Raw genomic sequence first — 20,401 nt, forward strand, 5'->3', positions numbered from 1 at the left:
ACCAATCTGACATTCAGGGCCTGATTCTTACCCCCGTTACACCTCTCTGCACCACTATGCTGGCTGGCTTAATCAGCTGCCTGGCATTCTCTGGGGCAAGGAGGATTTTGGGTGGTGGAGAACAGACACTATGGCTGTACCCCAGCCCCGCTGGTAGCCTCTGGCACAGGGAATGTCTCCGTACTCCAGCTATTCCCAACTCTGGGAATAGCCCGCTGGGAACAGAAGAAACCAGAGCTAAGTTGGTGCATCCCTGAAGTTGCTATAACTTTGCCCCCAGCCATCCTCAGAATGAAGCTTAAAGCCACCTTTGCCTGTTCCCTGGGGTCCTGTGCCAAGCACTGCTTGGTCAGAGAGGAGAATCGGGCAGTGGGCCCAATTTTACTCTCACTTACAGTGGTGTAAAGAAGGAGCGACTCCTTTGAAGTCAATGGAGCTATACTGGTGTCGCAGAGGGGAGAGTCAAGCCAAAGCACACCACCTGCCCACTTTGAACATGCAAGGAGTGGACTGCGCTAGTGCTTACCAGACTGGGCTGTTGTGCTCTGGAGGGAAGAGGTATCGCACTGGCTGCCTGAATAAGCCCAATGCAATGCCGCGCTTCGGCAGACAGTGAGCTGAACAGTGCCTTGAGCCTTGCGTAAGAGGTCAATCACCGTATTGCGCGTTAAACCAGACACTAAATCTCCATTCACCTGGAAAGCACACAAAGACAAATGCCTTAACAGCCCTGGAGCAGAAGGGTTTCATATCGCACACTGGCACGGAGCACGTGTGCACACCTCCCCCACAGCTTAAAAAGGCTCTGATTGTCTGCATCCCCTTCACTGTTAATAACTCAGTAGAACCTCTCTCCTAGGTAAACCTTTGTACAGAGCAGTACCACCAGACAGCCACCACCCTCCACGAACTGACACATTTTCAGTTTTCCATGTTTTGCCCCTCTATCCAGTGGAAAGAAGAGAGAAAGGGAGCTGTGGGGATGAAACATGAACAAGAACAAATTTGGGGATTTGGGGTTTTTTCAGCTTTTTGTTAAAAAAAGGGAAAAATTTGGGGAAGAAAAACAAAATCTACAAACCTTCAGTCTGGAGCAAGAGGCCATTTTCTGCTGGAAATGTGTGACCAGCTCTTCAGCTACCCACCCCCTGCGCTCCCTGGGGTGCCCTCCTCCACCCCTCCCAACCTTCCTGGCAGCTGGCCCCAGCCCACACAGTAGTCCCCCTCATCCTTGACTCCTCTGTCCTGCAGATTGCTCCCTCTGTGGAATCCCCACCGTCTCCTCCCTCCTCCCCACACTTGCTATCCCCAGCGCCCCCCCACCCCGACCTGGCACTAACTGGGGGTGGGGAGTTGGGGGAGGAGGAGAAACCGTAGCTCCTGCCAGTGCTGCCCCTCCTGGCTTGGCCAGACTCCTGCTCTGCAGTCACTCAGCCAAGCTTGGGGTGTGGGGGGAGAGGGGAAGAAGCCAAGACAGGCAGGGAGTTGAGCTCTGCAGAGAGGAGCCCCAGCATGGGACAGAGTGACTCCTACAGGCAGCAGACTGTACTGCAGCTTACTCCCACCTACCTGAGCCCAGGGACATGATGCTCCACAGAGCAGCTTCAGACTTTCCTCTTCGCCTCCCTCCACTGCCTGCCTCCCTTCCCGCACAGCCAGCCAGAAGTTAGAGAGGTCACAGATACCACTGCTGCCTCATAGGTTGGAAGTTGTGGAGGGCAATGTATTCCCCCCCCCCCCCCCGCACAATCCTGCCCTTGCCCATCACTCTGGTATCTGGGTCTCTGTCAGCCTGCCTGTTTAATTAGCCATTAACATTACAACGGCTGGCATGTGCAGTCTCTGCAGAGAATTGCTCAGCATTTCGGTCTGGGGTTTTGCTATCTCAAGCTAACTCATTAACACAAGCCACTACAGAGAGGCCAGCTGATCTGAGTCATGTCAGAAGCAGGCCAACCCTTTTCTAGAAACTAGCGGCCTAACGTAGGCAGTAGCACAGATACGCCCCCTCTGCAGTAAATGGTGCCTGCCCTTATGAGAAGCACTATGCCCAGGAGTTGGGATCTGCAGGGTTTTGTAGATTAGGAAACTCAGCTGCAGCCGGGCTAGCACCCCACCACCCACCCCAATTTTTGACATTTGCCCAGGCAGGTGGCAAGTCATGGGAACTCCTAATTATGATCTGATTACAGTGATCATGTTCAGTGTTTGGTTATGACTGCACAGCGTAACACAAACTCTCCCTAAACTTCCAGGGCAAATCTAGACCAAAGCAGCGAAGTCAAACGTTACCTTTAATAAAATGTCACCCACTTGAAGCCTCCCATCGAGATCAGCAATACTTCCTGGGCTGATGGCTTTAATTAGGATAGCCCGGCCATTTCTGCCACCTACCAGCGCAAATCCCAGGCTCCCGTTGGCTGTTTTCTCCAACTCAATCTTAATGATGCAGTCCTGCAATACAGAAGGGCCCTGTTCAAAATGAAGCTAAGTCAGGAGCCAAATGAACTGACAGTGATCATGACTGGAGATTCCTAATGTTCCCTTCACCCTACAGGATACCAATGTGCTTTACAATCTTCACTCATTGATGGTATAAATTATAGGGAAAATTCTTCTCTTGCGTAGACACGCAAAGGGACTTAAATGGCAGCTGCACACATGTACCAAAGAGATGGTATAATAGATATTTCCATCAAAAATTAACGTATTAAAAACAATTAAAGTGTCTTGAAGGGAAAGCCCATCCACATAAACCCTAAAAAGCAAGAAAATGTCTAGTTCAGGTGTCCTCCTTTAACAGGACAAATTTCACTGATGGGTAAGTCACATATACCTCCAACATGTATAGTAACACAATACACAGCCTCTCCACTGGCCTATAATGCAAAACCTTAGCCTCAGCAACACCACTATTCATGTCTGTTAGGCATTTGTGCACCGGTAAATAGTATGATGAGTTACTTTCACAGGCAGAAGTTTGAGGTCAGAGTTAAGGTTTTGTCAGACAAACGTATATCGAGTGCAATGCCCTGGAAATGTTTAAATTTTGTTCCTGAAAAAATATGCAGAGTACATTGATTATGAGGCACATTCTCTAACACTTGTGGCAATCTGTTCCACTCCAAAAGTCAAAGAATTGCTCTTCAGAAATATTTTAATGAGCTACCCAGATAGCAGATGATGATGATGCAGGAGATGAGATTGAGATGATGTAGGAGAATCCAGTGATTGGGGTGGGGGAGGAGGGTAGCTTCATCAGAAGCAGGGAAGTCATTCCAATTTCCCCTTGAGTTTGGTGGTTGAATTTTAACAAGAGGCCCCCTCCAGCAAACCACCAGCTGCATGACACTAACAAATATATCATCAGAAAAATTCTACCCCCAAAATGGGCAATTTTAATTCCAAGCCACTTTGCAGCCCTGATATTTTTGCAGAAATGAGTATCTGCAGTGAGACATGGGAAATGTTGTCCATTTCAGTGGGAAGACTGATTTTCCTGCAATTACACATTTCTAATCTGGAAATTCAAACTTTCAAATACGTCACCTCTTCTGCTGGCAAGTCAGACTATATTTTTAAGGTAAAGCCATTTTGGACCAAAAATATTTGTAAAATTCCACAGGTTTATCACACACTGGCCCAGTTCAACAATCTCACATTGACATGCAAAAATCTCACGTTCCAAGGAGTTCTGGGGACTCTCACACTGGAAACGTGTTTCACAGCCCTAGTTACATTCATTTCCGCAGAATCCCCAGCTGTACCGTTAGATCTCTAGCGCCTGTGCCATTTTCCTTCTCTGTTCAGGCTCGATCCTGTGAGGAGCTGGAAACGCTAAACTCCTTGTGAGTGCTCCCAAGAGGGCACTGTGTATGATCAGGGTTTTTTATACTACAGAGCTAGTAATATAGTGATATTACACATAGAAAAATAGCAGTAGAGGGACCCAGTCCTGTGAGCTGCTCAGCACCTTCAAGCCAGTGATCGCTCTGCACCTCACAAAGTATGGCCCTTGAGGAATATGCTTACACTTGCAATGGGACAGAAGATAAAGCAAATACATTCAGTGTCGCTGTAGAAAATCCCACTACCGAAATCTGTATCGAGATCCTTCTGCTCGGCAGGCTGCCTTGCACTTGATAAAACAATGACTTACCTCATAATCTGCTGAGTCAGATGCGCTTTGCTCAACCCCACCACTTTCTTCCTCCGAGTGCTTTGCTGTGAGAAAGCAGGATGAGTTCTTACAAAGCTGCATTAGTTGTAGGTTTTACAGTGTAACACTGGACATCACACTACTATTAGACATAATGCAAGTTATTTTTGTTGTCACAAGCAAAAGACCACCACCAAAAACTCACTCTGCACTTACACGGTTTGCTTGTTCAGTCCCACTTCTTGAGCTGTTAACTGAACCCTGTGCCTGTCCTCTACTGTCCTTTTACCTCCCACATAGCAGTTTCCCAAGCAACCCTTAAAGCTGCACCTCACAGGGTCGGAAACATCAGCTGGACAACTGATAATGTACAAAAATGTTCTGTGATACTCCAGGGGAGGCCGTTTTGCTTACTAATAATTAATCTTTTCCATTCACAGTCAGAAGCACCTGCAGATTTTCTTTTTCTTTGAAAGAGATGGCATGAAACATTACAAAGCCAGACTGAGAAATGCAAAGTAATTTCCTTACTATGTTGATGGGGTAGATGTTGCTCTTGGAGACTCACGTTTTCATTTGAGAGATACACTTTGACTTCCTCTGGCTCAGCAGGTGGCTCTAAAAAACAAGCGTGTAGATTTGCTATAGCTGATAGGCACCCTGCTAAATTTAATGTATGTGAGAGACTGCGAACTAGGATTTAGATTAGCCAATTAGGTGCCAGGACTCCTGGATTCTAATCGCAGCTCCAGTACTGACTCACTGTATGACCCTGGATGAGACACTTGGGGTATGTCTATTAATGCAATGAAAAACCCGTGGCTGGCCTGTTCCAACCAACTCGGGCTTGCACGGGACTTGGGCTGCAGGGCTGTTTCACTGCAGTATAGACTTCCAGTCTCAGTCTGGAGCCTGGGCTCTAGGACCCTGCGAGGTGGGAGGGTCCCACAACTCCGGCTCCAGCCAGGGGTGTCTAGTTGCTGTGTAGACATAGAGTCCCTGTCCTGTGCTTAAGTTTCCTCATTTTCACAATGGTATAATTAATACTTGCATAACTCATGAGTATGTCATGCAGTTTAATCACCATAATTAATGTTTTTAAAATGCTGACAACAAGCACAGGGCAGAGTTAACATTATCTTTGGTTCATGTGGTCAAGTCGGATCAATTTGCTAAGGGAATGAATAGTATGTGTTTGTGAGTGTATATGTGAAAAGTCAATGTATGTAGATATATAGCTTTACAGTACACTATATTTCCTAAAAAAAACAAACGAGGAGAACTTGTGGCACCTTAGAGACTAAAAAATTTATTTGGGCATAAGCTTTCATGGGCTAAAACAGACTTCAGTAGGCAGGTATAAATACACAGGCCAGTCCTCGCTTACAGACAGCCCCCCAGCCTGAAGCAAATACTCACCAGCAACTACACACCACACAACAAAAACATTAACCCAGGAACCAGTCCCTGCAACAAACCCCATTGCCAACTCTGTCCGCATATCTATTCAAGGGACACCATAATAAGACCTAACCACATCAGCCACGCTATCAGGGGATCGTTCACCTGCACATCTACCAATGTGATATATGCCATCATGTGCAAGCAATGCCCCTCTGCCATGTACATTGGCCAGACCGGACAGTCTCTATGCAAAAGAATAAATGAAGACAAACAGATGTCAAAAATTATAACATTCAAAAACCAGTAGGAGAACACTTCAATCTCTCTGGACACTTAATAACAGACTTAAAAGTGAGGAGTACTTGTGGCACCTTAAAGACTAACAAATTTAGTAGAGCATACGCTTTCGTGAGCTACAGCTCACTTCATCGGATGTATAGAATGGAACATATATATATACACACACACACACATACAGATAAGTTGGAAGTTACCATACAAACTGTGAGAGGCTAATTAGTTAAGATGAGCTATTATCAGCAGGAGAAAAAAACCCTTTTGTAGTGATAATCAAGATGGCCCATTTAGACAGTTGACAAGAAGGTGTGAGGATACTTAGCTTAAGGAAATAGATTCAATATGTGTAATGACCCAGCCATTCCCAGTCTCTATTCAAACCCAAGTTAATGGTATCCAGTTTGCATATTAATTCAAGCTCAGAAGTTTCTCGCTGGAGTCTGTTTTTGAAGCTTTTCTGTTGCAAAATTGCCACCCTTAAATCTTTTAAATCTGAGTGGCCAGAGAGGTTGAAGTGTTCTCCTACCGGTTTTTGAATGTTATGATTCCTGATGTCAGATTTGTGTCCATTTATTCTTTTGCGTAGAGACTGTCCGGTTTGGCCAATGTACATGGCAGAGGGGCATTGCTGGCACATGGCAGCAATATATGTTCCATTCTATGCATCCGATGAAGTGAGCTGTAGCTCATGAAAGCTTATGCTCTAATAAATTTGTTAGTCTCTAAGGTGCCACCAGTACTCCTGTTCTTTTTGCAGATACAGACTAACACTGCTGCTACTCTGAAACCAGACTTAAAAGTGGCAATTCTTCAACAAAAAAACTTCAAAAACAGACTCCAACGAGGAACTGCAGAACTGGAATTAAATTGCAAACTGAACACCATCAAATTAGGCCTGAATAAAGACTTGGCATGGATGGGTCACTGCAAAAACTAATTTCCTTGGTATTCATCTCTTCTTGTCAACTGTTGAGAATAGGCCACTTCCACCTTAATTGAATTGGCTCGTTAGCACTGACCCTCCACTTGGTAAGGCAACTCCCATCTTTTCATGTGCTGTGTATTTATACCTGCCTACTGTATTTTCCACTCCCTGCATCTGATGAAGTGGGTTTTAGCCCACGAAAGCTTATGCCCAAATAAATTTGTTAGTCTCTAAGGTGCCACAAGGACTCCTCATTGTTTTTGCTGATACAGACTAACACAGCTACCACTCTGAAAACTATATTTCCTGTTTCTTTCTGGTTTTGAGTTTTGCATTATTATCCCTTGGCAACTTTCACTGGCTTCACTACGTGGTTTTTTTTTTTATGTTTGAATTAGATAAGCAATAAATGTTCTATTGTGTTACTATGGAACTCAAATAATGCATATAATTAGTACATTCATATGCCAGAAGGGACCACTCTGCTAATCTAACTGACGCCCTTATAACACAGGCTATAGGACTTCCCTGCACAAATTCCTATTTGAAATACAGCAGATCTTTTAGAAAAACATACAATCTTGATTTAAAATTTTTCTGTGATAGAGAATCCACCACATTCCGAGGTAAATTGTTCCAGGAGTTCCAATTGTCCACACTGTTAAAAATTTGCATATTATTTCTAGTCTGAATTTTTCTAGCTTTAACTTCCAGTCATTGGATTTTTTTATATGTCTGGCTGCTCGATTGAAGAGCCTTTTATTATCAACTTTCTGTTGTTCATGTACGAACTTATAGACTGTGACCAACTCACCCCTGAACCTTCTCTTTGTTAACCTAAAGAGATTGAGCTCCTGAAGGCTATCACTATAAGGCATGGGTTCCCCCCCGCCCCAATCCTTTAATCATTCTCATGGCTCTTTTCTCAACCTTATGCAATTTACCAATATCCTTCTTGCATTGTGGGCACCGGAACTGGACACCAGTGGTCGCACTAGGGTGACCAGATGTCCAGATTTTACAGGGACAGTCCTAATTTTGGGGGCTTTTTCTTATATAGACGCCTATTACCCCCACCCTGTCCTGATTTTTCACACTTGCTATCTGGTCATCCTTGGTCGCACCAGGGCCAAATACAGAGGTAATAAAACCTCTCTACTTCTACTCAAGATGCCCCTGTTCATACGTCCCAGGATTGTATTAGCTCTTTTGGCCATGGTGTTGCATATAAGGAAGTTGTTACCTTGTCAACGCAGTCAATGCACTGAGAAGCAAATTATTATTATTTTTAAAAGGGCTTTGCTTAAAGGAATCATTTGGGATTATAAAAAGAATATGTAATCAAGGAGATGAAATTTATTGCGCCTTTGTGTTGCTTATCATCACAATAATACATCTATGGAAAGATGATAACTGGTTTTGAAAGCATCCTGGGAATATTCGTGGAAAGCTAAAGTCTCACTAAGATGAATGCAAATATGGACTGGTGAGACATTTTGGTCCAGAAGTGACTTTTTCAGGCCTTCCTCATGTGGATAAAGATTTCAGTTAGCCATCAGGCATCAGAAACATCATCACTTGACTTAGGCCTCACCTACATTCAGGTTTTGCACCAATTTAACTAAAACAGTTGAAAACCAGATTTAGTTACATTCATGCAACCCCCTAGTGCAAATGCAATTATAGTGCTAAGAAGGGATTTATAACAGCACCGTTTGTTTCTGTTTTTCTATCAGTGTGGTTACACTGGTGCAGTGTAGATGAGGTCCTAGATGACCAATCACATTGTGCAACAGTGAAGTATGGATAGAAAATAGTCAAAATAGTAATTGTTTGCAATCAACCCAGAGACTAAAATATGTTTGCAGAAAACTTCCATCCAATCTGTCTGAACAATGAAAAAATTCACCGAACTCAGAATCTGAGCATGGAGAATTCAAACATGGGTTAAATGCCCTGAACAAATTATTCTTGGCCAATAGTTCACCAAGCTCTATATTTTCTCTCTTTTGGTAAAGTGCTGTGTAGTTCTATTCTCACTGTGGGTGTGATTTTAGTGGAAATAATAAATTAAGAGTGGCAATTTATCCACTGCATATTTTAAAATGCAACATATCAACATAGACATATGGTTGGTGAGATGAAGGCAGCTGGGAGATTAAGGGAGTTCACCAGCAAAGGAATGCAGAGAACTAAGGTTGTTGTTTTCGTTCCCTACAAGGAAGAAGTCACAATAGGAGGAAAATGGTGTGCCGCTAACACCACTGCTAGCTCTTCCTTTGTCTGCAGGGGGGCCCTGGCCAAACAGGTGTCCTCCTGACCCTAAAAGCTTCTATCCAGGTCCTTATCTTGACTTGCTGGGAATGCGGCCTGCATGTCCCTGCCAATGAAAGCCAGGCATGGGGAACCACCTGGTGTGAGAGGTGTCTGTTGATGGAGTCCCTCAGGAAGCAGGTAAGAGAGCTGCAGGGGGAGCTGGTACATCCGTATAGCATCCAGGAGCATGAGGATTATGAGGATGCACATGGAGATGTCCAGGATGGAGAATGTTAGCTGGCTACAGATTGCTACAGAGCACCAGAGAAGAAAGGCACCTCTGCTGGAAGGAGACTGGCTGCCGACCGCCTCAGGCAGTAGACAGTGCTCCACCCCCATCCAAGTTCCCCATCCTTCGCAGTCAAGAACCAGTATGCTGTACTGGCAACAGGCAGTGAGGGGCAGACCCCAATGGCTGAGGAGAAGGTGCCACCTGCCCCCAAAGCTGGGAGGGTCATGGCCACCAGACCCAAGAGGAGGAGGCATAGGGTGCTGGTGGTCTGTGACTCCCTTCTGAGGGGGCTGGAGACATCCATCTGCTGACCTGACATGAAGTCCCAGGAGGTCTGCTGCCTGCCTGGAGCCCATGTACAAGATATTACGGAAAGATTATTGAGACTCTGATCCACTGATCCTGGAAAGATTATCCCTCTAACCAGTGCCCCATGCTGCTTATCCACATGGGCACTAATGAAACTGCTGGGTACGACCCGGAGCAGATCAGCAGTGACTACCAGGCTCTGAAGGTGAGACTGAAGGAGTTGGGGAGTGAGACTATGTTCTTATCCATCCTCTCGGTTGAGGGTAAGGGCCCAGGCAGGAGCACACATCCTGAAGATGAATGCATGGCTGTGCAGATGGTGTCAACAGGTAGGCTTTGGCTTCCTTGACCATGTGATGCTGGGAAGAGATGTGGTCTGCCTGACTAAGAAGGGGAAGAGCATCTTTGGACACCAACTTGCCAATCTTGTGAGGAAGGCTTTAAATTAAGTTCAAAGGGGGGCAGATAAGCCCATAGAGAAGCATAAAAAGGCGACTTTAACAAAGGGTTAGATGTTGGGAGTGGGAGCAGAAAAAAAAATTTACAATAGGGGTCATGGGAGCAATAACAAGGAAATCATTGGGGGAATCTGCTCAACATCTTAGATGTCTATACACAAAAGCAAGGAGCATGTGGAATACACAGGAAGAACTGGAAGTATTAGTACACAAGCTAAATTATGAACTTATTTGGCATCACAAAGACTTGGGGACAAATCTCATGACATGAATATTAGGATAGAGGGGTATAGCTTGTTCAGGAAGGACAGGCAGGGAAAAAGCAAGGAGGTGTTGCAATGTTCACCAAGAATATATTAACACTTGTTCTGAGGTCCAGCAGAAGGGGAGAGGCAGAGCAGTTGAAAGTCTCAGGGTAAAGATAAAAGGGAAAAAAAAGCGGTGACACGTCATGGTAGGAGTCTCCTATAGACCATCAAATCAGGAAGAGGAGGTGGATGAGGCATTTCTAAAACAACCACAATATCCAAAGCAGAAGACCTGCTAGCTCCCCAGACATTGGTTGGAAAAGTTATACAGCAAAATACAAATTTTCCAGTAAGTTCTTGGAAGCTATTAGGGACAATTTTTTGATTCAGAAAGTGGAGGACGTAGCCAGGGGGACAGCCATTTTAGACCTGTTTCAGACCAACAATGGAATTGGTTGCAAATCTGAAGGTGGAAGGCAATTTGGGTGAAATTGATTCTAAGGAAAAGAAGGAGCAAAGGCAGCAGACTAAGAACAGACTCCAAAAAGTAGACTTTAATAAAACTCAAAGAACTGGTAGGTAAGGTTTCAGGGGAAGAAAGGATAAAGGAGAGCTGGCAGTTTCTCAAGGAGACAATATTAAAGACAAACTGCAAACTATCCCTGTGCAAACTAAAGATAGGAAGAATAATAAGAGACCAATATGGCTCCATCAGGAGCTGTTTAATCACATGCAAAATCAAAAAGGAATCCTACAAAATGCAGAAACATGTACAAAATGCTAAGGAGGGGAATAAAAGAATAGCACAAGTATGTAGGGATAAATACAGAAAGGCAACGGCACAAAAAGAGTCACACCTAACTAGGGATATAAAAGGTAATTAGAAGAGGTTCCTTAAATACATTAGAAGCAAGAGAAGATGAAGGAAATTGTAGGTCCTCTACTTAGTGGGGAAGGAGAGGTAATAACTGATGCCATCAAGGTTTTTAATGCTGATTTTGCATCAGTCTTCACTAAAAAGATTAATGGCGATCAGACACTCAACACAATTAATTTAACAATGAGGGGGAAAGAATGCAAGCCAAATAGGAAAAGAACAATTTAAAGAATATTTAGATAAGTTAAATGTATTCAAGTCGGCAGGGCCTGATGAAATTCATCCTAGGGTACATAAGGAACCAGCTGAAGCAATCTCAGAACCATTAGCAATTATCTTTGAGAACTCATGGAGGATGGGTGAGGTGCCAGAAGACTGGAGAAGGGCAAACATAGTACCTATCTTTAAAAACAGGAACAGAGAGGACCCAGAGAGTTATAGACCAGTCAGCCTAACTTCAATATCTGGAAAGATACTGAAACAAATGCATCCGATGAAGTGAGCTGTAGCTCACAAAAGCTTATGCTCAAATAAATTTGTTTGTCTCTAAGGTGCCACAAGTACTCCTTTTCTTTTTGAACCAAATTATTAAATAATCAATTTGTAAGCACCTAGAAGATAATAGGATTAGAAGAAATAGCCAGTACGGATTTGTCAAGAACAAATCATGCCAAATGAACCTAATTTCTTTCTTTGACAGAGTTACAGGCCTAGTGGATGGGGGGAAGCTATAGAGATGCTATATCTTGATTTTAGTAAGGCTTTTGACAGAGTCCCTCATGACAGTCTCATAAGCAAACTAGGGAAATGTGGTCTAGAAGAAATTACTATAAGGTGGGTGCAAAACTGACGAAAAGACCATAATCAAAAAATAATTATCAATGGTTTGCTGTCAAACTAGGAGTGCGTATATAGAGGGGTCCTACAGGGGTCTGTTTTGTGTCCGGTAGTTTTCAATCGTTTCATTAATGACTTGGATAACGGAGTGGAGAGTCTGCTTATAAAGTCCGCAGGTGACACCAAGCTGGGAGTGGCTGCATACACTTTGCAGGACAGGATTAGAATTTAAAACCACCTTCAGAAATTGGAGAATTGGTCTGAAATCAACAAGATGCAAATCAATAAAGACAAGCGCAAAGTCCTGAACTTAGGAAGGAAAAATCAAATGCACAGTTACAAAATGGGGAATAACCAGCTAGGTGGCAGTACTGCTGAAAAGGATCTGAGGGATATAGTGGATCACAAACGAATCAACAGTGTGATTCAGCTGCAAAAAGGGCTGATATAATTCAGGGGTTTATTAACACGAGTGTTCTATGTAAGACAAGGGAGTTAATTGTCCCACTCTACTTGGCACTTGTGAGGCCTCAGCTGGAGCACTGTGTCCAGTTCTGGGTGCCTCATTTGAGGAAAGATGTGGACAAACTGAAGAGACTCCAGAGAGAAGCAACAAAGATAATAAAAGGTTCAGAAAACCTGATTTACTTGGAAAGGTTAAAAAACTGGGCATGTTTAGTCTTGAGAAAAGATGACTGAGGGGGGACTTGGTAACAGTCTTCAAATATGTTAACGGCTATTCCAAAGAGGATGGTGATCAATTGTTCTCCATGTCCACTAAAGTTAGGACAAGAAGTAATGGGCTTAATCTTCAGCAAGGCAGTTTTAGATTATATATTAGGAAAAACTTTCTAACTCTAAGGGCAGTTAAGCCCTGGAACAGGCTTTCAAGGGAGATTGTGGATCCCCATCACTGGAGGTTTCTAAGAACAGGTTGAACAAACACCTGTCAGGGATGGTCTAGGTTCTTGGTATACTTCGTCCTGCCTCAGTCCAGGAACGGGACTTAATAATCTCTTGAAGTCCCCTCCAGCCCTTCATTTCTATGAGTCTATGATTCCCACATTCAGACCTGTATTGTGAACCCATAAATAAAAATATAATTAGCATTACTTACTATTCTGCTGCTCTGTGGGAACCACTGGATTGCCATTTCTGCCAAAAAAAGGAAATGTTCTGAATGCTAAGAATTCCAGACTTGGTAATGCAAGTATGACTACTATATGTTTAAAATGCATATAGTTTAGTAATATTTTTACAAGTGTACGTCTATTATTATGTTATTTTTAAAGTCATGTTTTTATAAAGAACTTACCTATAATGAATGTATAGATTCTTATTCCATATTTACCCAACAGCAATACTCCTTAATTATATATGTTTGAGAAAGAAAGCACCTGTTATATATTGTTTGTCTCAATGTAGGACTCATCCACAGTACATTTGGTTGAATCCAACCTCAGTTCCCCATCTGTAACATGTCGATAATAACCTTCATTTCATTTACCATTTGTTTGGCTTGCCCATTTACATTGAAGGCTCTTAAGAACAGTGGGTGTCTCTACCTATGTGCATGTGCATCTCAGTTGGGGCCTTTAACTGCTACTATAATACAAATAGTGGATAATGATAAACTATTCAAGCTTCATGGGAATCCTATTGAGCATACTGCAACAGACTCACTAGTCAGCTCTTTAAGCAAGGTAACTCTTTTTGGTCTGTTTATATTATTTGATTTTCCACCTGAGATCCAGGGCTGGCCTCACCATGAGGCGAACTGAGGCGGCCACCTCAGGTGCCAGACTGTGGGGTGGGGGGGCACCACTAGGACCCAGAGTGTAGAAAATTGTGTCTGCTGCTGGTGCATATGTATTCTCTCTGCTCTAGATGCGCAGAGAGGGTGGAGTGCTGTGCTGGAGGAAGGAGGGCACAAGAGACATAACAGGCAGGCAGGAGAAAAGGTGAGAGGGAATATCAGAAAGCGGCAGGAACTGCAGGGAGAGAGAGGAGGAGGAGCCTTTTATGTACCTCTCTAGCACCCACAGGAGCCTGGACTGATTAATACCAGCTTCTCAGGGAGCTTCCTGTTTCCTGCTGCTTCCCTGAACCCACTTGAGGAGAACAGGCAGTCAACTGCAGTAGTAGGAGCCAGTTAGGACCTTAAGACGCTGATATCTTCCCTCACTCAGGCCCTGCTACCAGCCTGCTTATTTGTTCCCTTCAATTGAGTGTTGAGAGCCCCTATAGCTGGCACAGAACAGCAGTCATGAGTGAAAGAAAAAAACACCCCTCTGGGGCAGCAGTCAGAAAAAGGAAGAAAGCAAAGGAAGCTTTTCTATCTAAGCAGGAAGGAGCTCTCCTGAGATACATAGACACAAATGTTCATGGTGAGCCTTCTGGCCCTGGTGAGGAGATGCCTGATCTTCCAATTAGTTAGAGTGCAGGTGACCAGGCAGCTACTGCAGCATCCATATCTCCATGTCAAATGGATGTAACCATGCACATTCCTGAAGAAAAGTGTAGATCAGAGAAGAGTGTGGTGGAGGCGCAAGAAACAGCTGCTGCTGAGTTTAGTTCCTTACGTCTAGATGATCCAGGACCATGGACCCACTTGAGCAGTAGCCTGAGGGACTTCCTTGTACTGCATGGGCCACAGCAAGTGAAAAACGTCATGTTCCCCAAAGACAATGAAAATAGAAGTTTCCATCCAACACATTACTGGTGTGAAATCCCCAATGGTGACAAAGTGGAGAGGCCGTGGCTTATGTACTCAAAACCCCAGAATGCTGCATACTGTTTTTGTTGCAAACTCTTCCAGTCTAATGTTCCAGCCACCCTGGGTTCTACAGGAACAAGGGATTGGAAAAATCTGGCTAGAAATCTGGCATGCCATGAGAAGGCAGCAAATCACCAGAGAGCATTCCATAGGTGGAAAGAGCTTGAGATGAGACTAAGGTTAAAGGCCACCATAGATGATCAGCATCAAGAGAAGATTGCATCAGAGTCTCTTTACTGGCAAAATGTTCTGAAAAGGCTCGTTGCCACTGTGAGAATGCTTGCTACCCAAAACCTAGCACTACATGGCACTTCAGATCAGCTGTATGTGCCAAACAATGGAAACTTCCTTAAAATTATGGAGCTGATGGCTGAGTTGGATGCTGTACTCCAGGAGCATCTAAGAAGAGTCACCACCCAAGAAATGTACACACCCCACTACCTTGGAAAAACAATTCAAAATGAGATCATACAGTTACTGGCAACAAAAGTCAAACAGAAGATTGTGGCAGATCTGAAGTCAGCAAGATATTACTCTGTTATTCTGGACTGCACTCCTGACATCGGCCATATGGAACAAATGACTTTAATGGTGTGTTTTGTAACAACAACAGAACCTAGTGAAAATGTCCCTGCAATGGTGACTGTCAAAGAGCATTTTCGAGAATTTATTGTCATTGATGATACTACAGGAGCTGGTATGACAAATGTGCTTCTTAAAAAACTGGAAGATACATGAATTGTGATAGCTGACACTGAAACCACTGAGTGTCACATGATGGGAAAGTCGAGTGATGGCGATAAAGCCTATCAAACACCAAATTGGGAAGATAGATGATGCCATAGTTGCCATTATGGAGGATAATGCTATGACACGAACTGTTTGTGGGAGAACAGTGGTGGAGGAAAATGGAATCACCAGAAACATGCATAACTTCAAATTTCTGTGTGGCTTAGTGTTGTGGCATGACATACTGTTTGAAATAAATGTTGTACGCAAAAGACACCAAGGTGTTGACCTTGATATAGCTGGAGCAATGGAACAACTGGACAAATCAAAGTCATACCTACAGTCTTACCGGTCAGATGAGGGATTCCAAAACGTTCTGAAGAGTGCACAGAAGTTGGCAGAGGAACTTCACACTGAAGCTATTTTCCCACCCATTCAAGAATACAAGAGTCACCGAAGAAGAAGACATTTTGATTACAAGGCATGGGATGATCTCATAAGAGACCCCAAACAACAAAATTCAAAGTTGAATTCTTTAACCAGTGCTAGATTGTGCAATACAGTCAGTTGAAGAATGTTTCTTGGAGCTCAAGGAACACAGCAGTATATTTGGGATGTTGTATAATATTCCAAAACTCCTCACTATACCTGAAGAAGACCTACATCAGCAATGCAGGGCACTAGAGACAGTGTTGACACATGCTGACATGCACAATATTGATGCAAGTGATTTAGGTGATGAACTGAAAGCCCTTTCAAGATACATTTCAGCAGGATCAACTCCAAAGGCTATTCTGGAATATATGTGCACAAATAAGATGACCACCCTCTTTCCAAATGCTTTTGTTGCTCTGCGCATACTTCTAACACTGCCTGTAACAGTTGCCAGTGGAGAACGCAGCTTCTCCAAGCTGAAGTTAATAAAGACACATCTATGCTCCACAATGATGCAGGAGAGGCTGGTCGGCCTTGCAACCATCTCAATAGAGCATGAGCTGACCCAGACTGTGGACCTTCAGGAAGCAGTTCAAATCTTTGCAACCAAGAAGGCACGGAAAACACTTTGATTATTCAAACAGGTAAAAATGCCAGTGTTTCCTATGCAGACAAGAAAAGTTACATTTGCTGTTTAGGTGTTTGAAAGTTAAGTGTTTCTTAAAATTTTTGAACAAGGCATTTTAAGTTGTTAGCTCTCCTTTATTGGGGTAGGTAGCAGAGCAGTACCATGAGAGGAGTAGAACAGGAAGAAGGCAGAATTGAGACCTTTCAAAGTTTTGGCCCAAGCGAGGGGGCATGGGGGCATCACTTGAGCTCCCCGCCTCAGGTGCCAAAATGTTGTGGGCAGGCCCTGCTGAGATCTGTAGGAGCCGTTTTGGGGTATCATGCTATAGCCTATGCAGACACACTTCATTGAATCAGGGACCAAAATAAATTCAAAAAGACTCAAGACCTGATGAGAGACGCTAGAGGCGCATGTGCAGTTTGAAAACTTCAGTGCTAAATAAAAGGCAGAAATCTGGGAGGGCACATGACCCCACATGCTCCCCCCCCAGCACCCCATTTTTCTGCCCTTGCAGCTTTGCACCCGAGGGCAGCTTCGCTTCTCGCCATGCCCTTGTTACTTCCCTAGGCCAGCTGCAGCCTGGGAAACCACAGAGCTGTAAAGTCAGGTCTTGGCAAGTATACAAAGGAGTAAATGCTTTTTAATTACTGCCTGAACAACCCACGACTCTGAGGATAGTTAGACCCTGATCCCAATTGTTGAGTCTCTACAGAATTGGTTTCTATTTGAGATCTTGTACTATTTTCTTTGTTTTTAAGCATTTCACTTCACCTTTAAGAAAAGAAGGCAGTAATTATAGATGGTTGGGATCCCTGAGTTTGGTTTGCACCTGCTAAGAGCAGGAGCAGAGGAGAAATTCCTCTCGGTCCCATTGCTGCATCTGTAAGATGCTTCAGAGTCCAACAATGATGCTAAGAGCAACACCAAGGAAGAGGGTGCATCCTACACACCATCATTTTATTCTGTTGATTGAACAGATGGAAACAGGCCAGTGATACTCAAACCTCAGTGCTTCCGGAGCCAGATTAGCAATCAACATTATCCAAAAGAGCCACAGTCATGTGAATTTATTGGTTCTTTTACTATACTACTATAAATTCAACAGCTCTTCATGAGCAAGGAAACAAGTGATATAGAAAAAGCATCCTGATTAGTTAACAAGGAAATCACACCATGTTTTAATATCATGTGCTGCAAAGAGCCGCAAAAGACATATTAAAGAGCCACTTGCGGCTCCCGAGCCTCAGTCTGAGTATCACTGGAATAACCCATCCAGCTCCTAACCCACTTCCCCCCCCCCCCCCCCCGCCAGGCATAATCTCTCCCATACCAATCTCTGTAGTAATCTTTTGCTGAGAGATAACTAAGTTACTGCCTCCTAATAGATGGGTAACCCAGGAGTGAAACATTAACTACAAATTACAGTTAATCAGCTACTGGATCAGAAAAAATTACCACTTCTCCTGATAAGAAACAGACCCAAACTGAAACAACAAACATTCCCAGTCATTTGGGGAGTTTGGGTCTGAGTCTGAACTTGATGACTGGGGCCAGATCTGTCAGACAGATCTTAACTGGAACACTGGGAAAACTTCGATCCAAATCCAGATGAAACTTTGCTGGTTGGATCCATAGCTACTATAAATATTTGCCAACAAATTGTTCTGCCATGCATTCAGTGTAATGACAGCACTGCTCCACAGGACAAGCTGACATTCTCATCTACACCTTTTAAGTTGCATTAGAAAACAATGGCTTGGCAATGGGTGCGGGCTGAAAATGAAGTGATGGCTATCTGCTCCACCTAGGAGAAGACTGGTTTGTCCATGTCTCCTTGTTACCTTCACCACTACCTTCCTCACATCACAGCCATCTATGTTAGGTGGTATGGGTGTTTCCTGTTTCATGCGCTGCCTGCTGGGTAATAATAAGCAAGGACTCCATGTTTCTAATACTAAACTGGCTCTTTATTATGAGAACTATTTACAGAGGTGCTGCAATGGCAGCAGGCATGCCAGCCATGTGCACACAGTTTGGCTTCCTGGTGCCTCCTGTAAGCAATCATGGGCCTCGAATCCAGGCCCACAGGAAGTGCTCAGACCACAGCTGCCATCCATCAGCTCACCTGAACAACTGGAGAAGGGGGCCAGTGAGGCTGTAGCTTGCATGAAGCTCCTGATTGGGGGAGTTGTCCAGCTTCACTGATTGGCTGGAAAGCTCTACTTAAACCAGAAAGAGGCAAAGGAAGTTGTCTGAGCAACTAGAGGGCTCCTTGGCTGGCTGCTACTACGGACCCTGCCTACTTGCCTTCCTGCCTGTTCCTGTCCTCCTTATCCCAGACCCCAACAGTTCCCAGTTCCTGCTTTCCTGCCTTGATCTAGGTCCCTGTTCCTATGCCCTACACTGACTCTGGCTTTGACCCCTGACTTGGCACCTGGATCTGGTTCCAGGCTCCTGATTCTAACCATTAGGCCTGACCGCCGATGCCCCAGTCCCTATACCTCCTCCAGATCTTTCCCTCCTGCAAGCTGTGCTCCTCCCTCTAAGTTTCATGCAGCTTGCTACATTTCCCAAAGTACATTTAAAGTACTAAGGAGAAGTTTGTACTAAGATAATTGGCCTGAAGGTTACAACCAAGGAATAATTGGATGGCCAGCCAGGTGGCTGGGAGGAATTTGAACTCGAGTCACCTGGGATGATCCACCTACAACCTGAGAGTTCACATTGGTACTTATTAATCAAATATGGGGCAACAGGCTGGGGTGAGTGAGGTGCTTCCACCAGTCATAATATTTCTTAACCCCTTGGAGGAAGGACTCTGAAAATGAGGGTCTCTCTGCACTAATCATAGTCTAGAATGAATTCTGCCACCTGGACTAGAAATGTTTTCCTCAGTAAATGATTCACCAGCAATTATTTTAATATTTAAAGTAATTTAGAATCAAACCCTCCCTTATATCCTCCTGCAACCCCACTGTCTTCAGAACTTGGCCCTCTAGTAATAACTAGCTCCGTGAAATTACTTGAAAAACAATGACATCTAAATTGGAGATTCCCCCTCCCTCAGGAGCCTGAGCTAAGGCCTACATTGTGCAGACCCTCCATGTTCTGAAAGACTGACCCGAGGCACATTTGAGCAGCCCAAGTCAGGTCCTACATTTTGTAACCAACTCCTTCCTCTCAATTCACCCTCTATGATTCCAGCCATGAATGTGGTCTGTAATGGCAAAGGACTGAGATGAAGCTTTGCAGATTGAGATTACAAGATTCTCTTTTTCAGATGCTGCCATGTGTTGGAAAAACTGTGTTAAAATTACATGCTGTTACTTTACATTGTAAGGGTCCTGCTTGCAGGTTAGGGGCTCTGAGGGAAGTTGTGTGATCTGGATTCTCTTTGGGAAGTCTGCAAAAAGCCAGCCTAGAGTAAGGTGGATTGAGTTGTGCCTGCCTGCCTCAGGGAGCAGCCTGCTTTGTTTCACTCTGGTTTTGGTTGTTGTGTGTTAGGGTGCTGGATTCTAAAATATAAAGTAGTGTTACATTTCTTACTTCCAGAAAGCAAAAAACCAAAACACTCTAACTTCTCTGTGTGTATGTCATGAACATAACAGATGCCAACACAGCAATATGACTTGCTACTAAGAGCAAGACTGACCTCTCCCACTCACACCAACACGGTAGTAAATCTGTATGTGTAAATGCCTGCATGCCAACTGCAGACACAATCATTTCACGGGCCATGCTCATGTGAAATCAGTGTGGCCCACCTTTTTA

General features: G+C 44.0%; 1 protein-coding gene across 1 annotated transcript in view; it reads right to left on the reverse strand.

The window, feature by feature from the left end:
• Window positions 1-20,401, reverse strand: part of FRMPD2 (FERM and PDZ domain containing 2) — a 128,878-nt gene that overhangs the window by 17,339 nt on the left and 91,138 nt on the right. Inside the window, exons 35-39 of the mRNA XM_078853925.1 lie at window positions 13,180-13,217; window positions 4,691-4,777; window positions 4,160-4,224; window positions 2,293-2,454; window positions 527-695 (exon numbers count right to left, since the gene is read on the reverse strand). Coding sequence (XP_078710051.1) covers window positions 527-695; window positions 2,293-2,454; window positions 4,160-4,224; window positions 4,691-4,777; window positions 13,180-13,217 — 521 coding nt within the window. The remainder of the gene's footprint in view (window positions 1-526; window positions 696-2,292; window positions 2,455-4,159; window positions 4,225-4,690; window positions 4,778-13,179; window positions 13,218-20,401) is intronic.

This window comes from Lepidochelys kempii, chromosome 7 (assembly GCF_965140285.1).
Source record: "Lepidochelys kempii isolate rLepKem1 chromosome 7, rLepKem1.hap1, whole genome shotgun sequence".
NCBI lineage: Eukaryota > Metazoa > Chordata > Testudines > Cheloniidae > Lepidochelys > Lepidochelys kempii.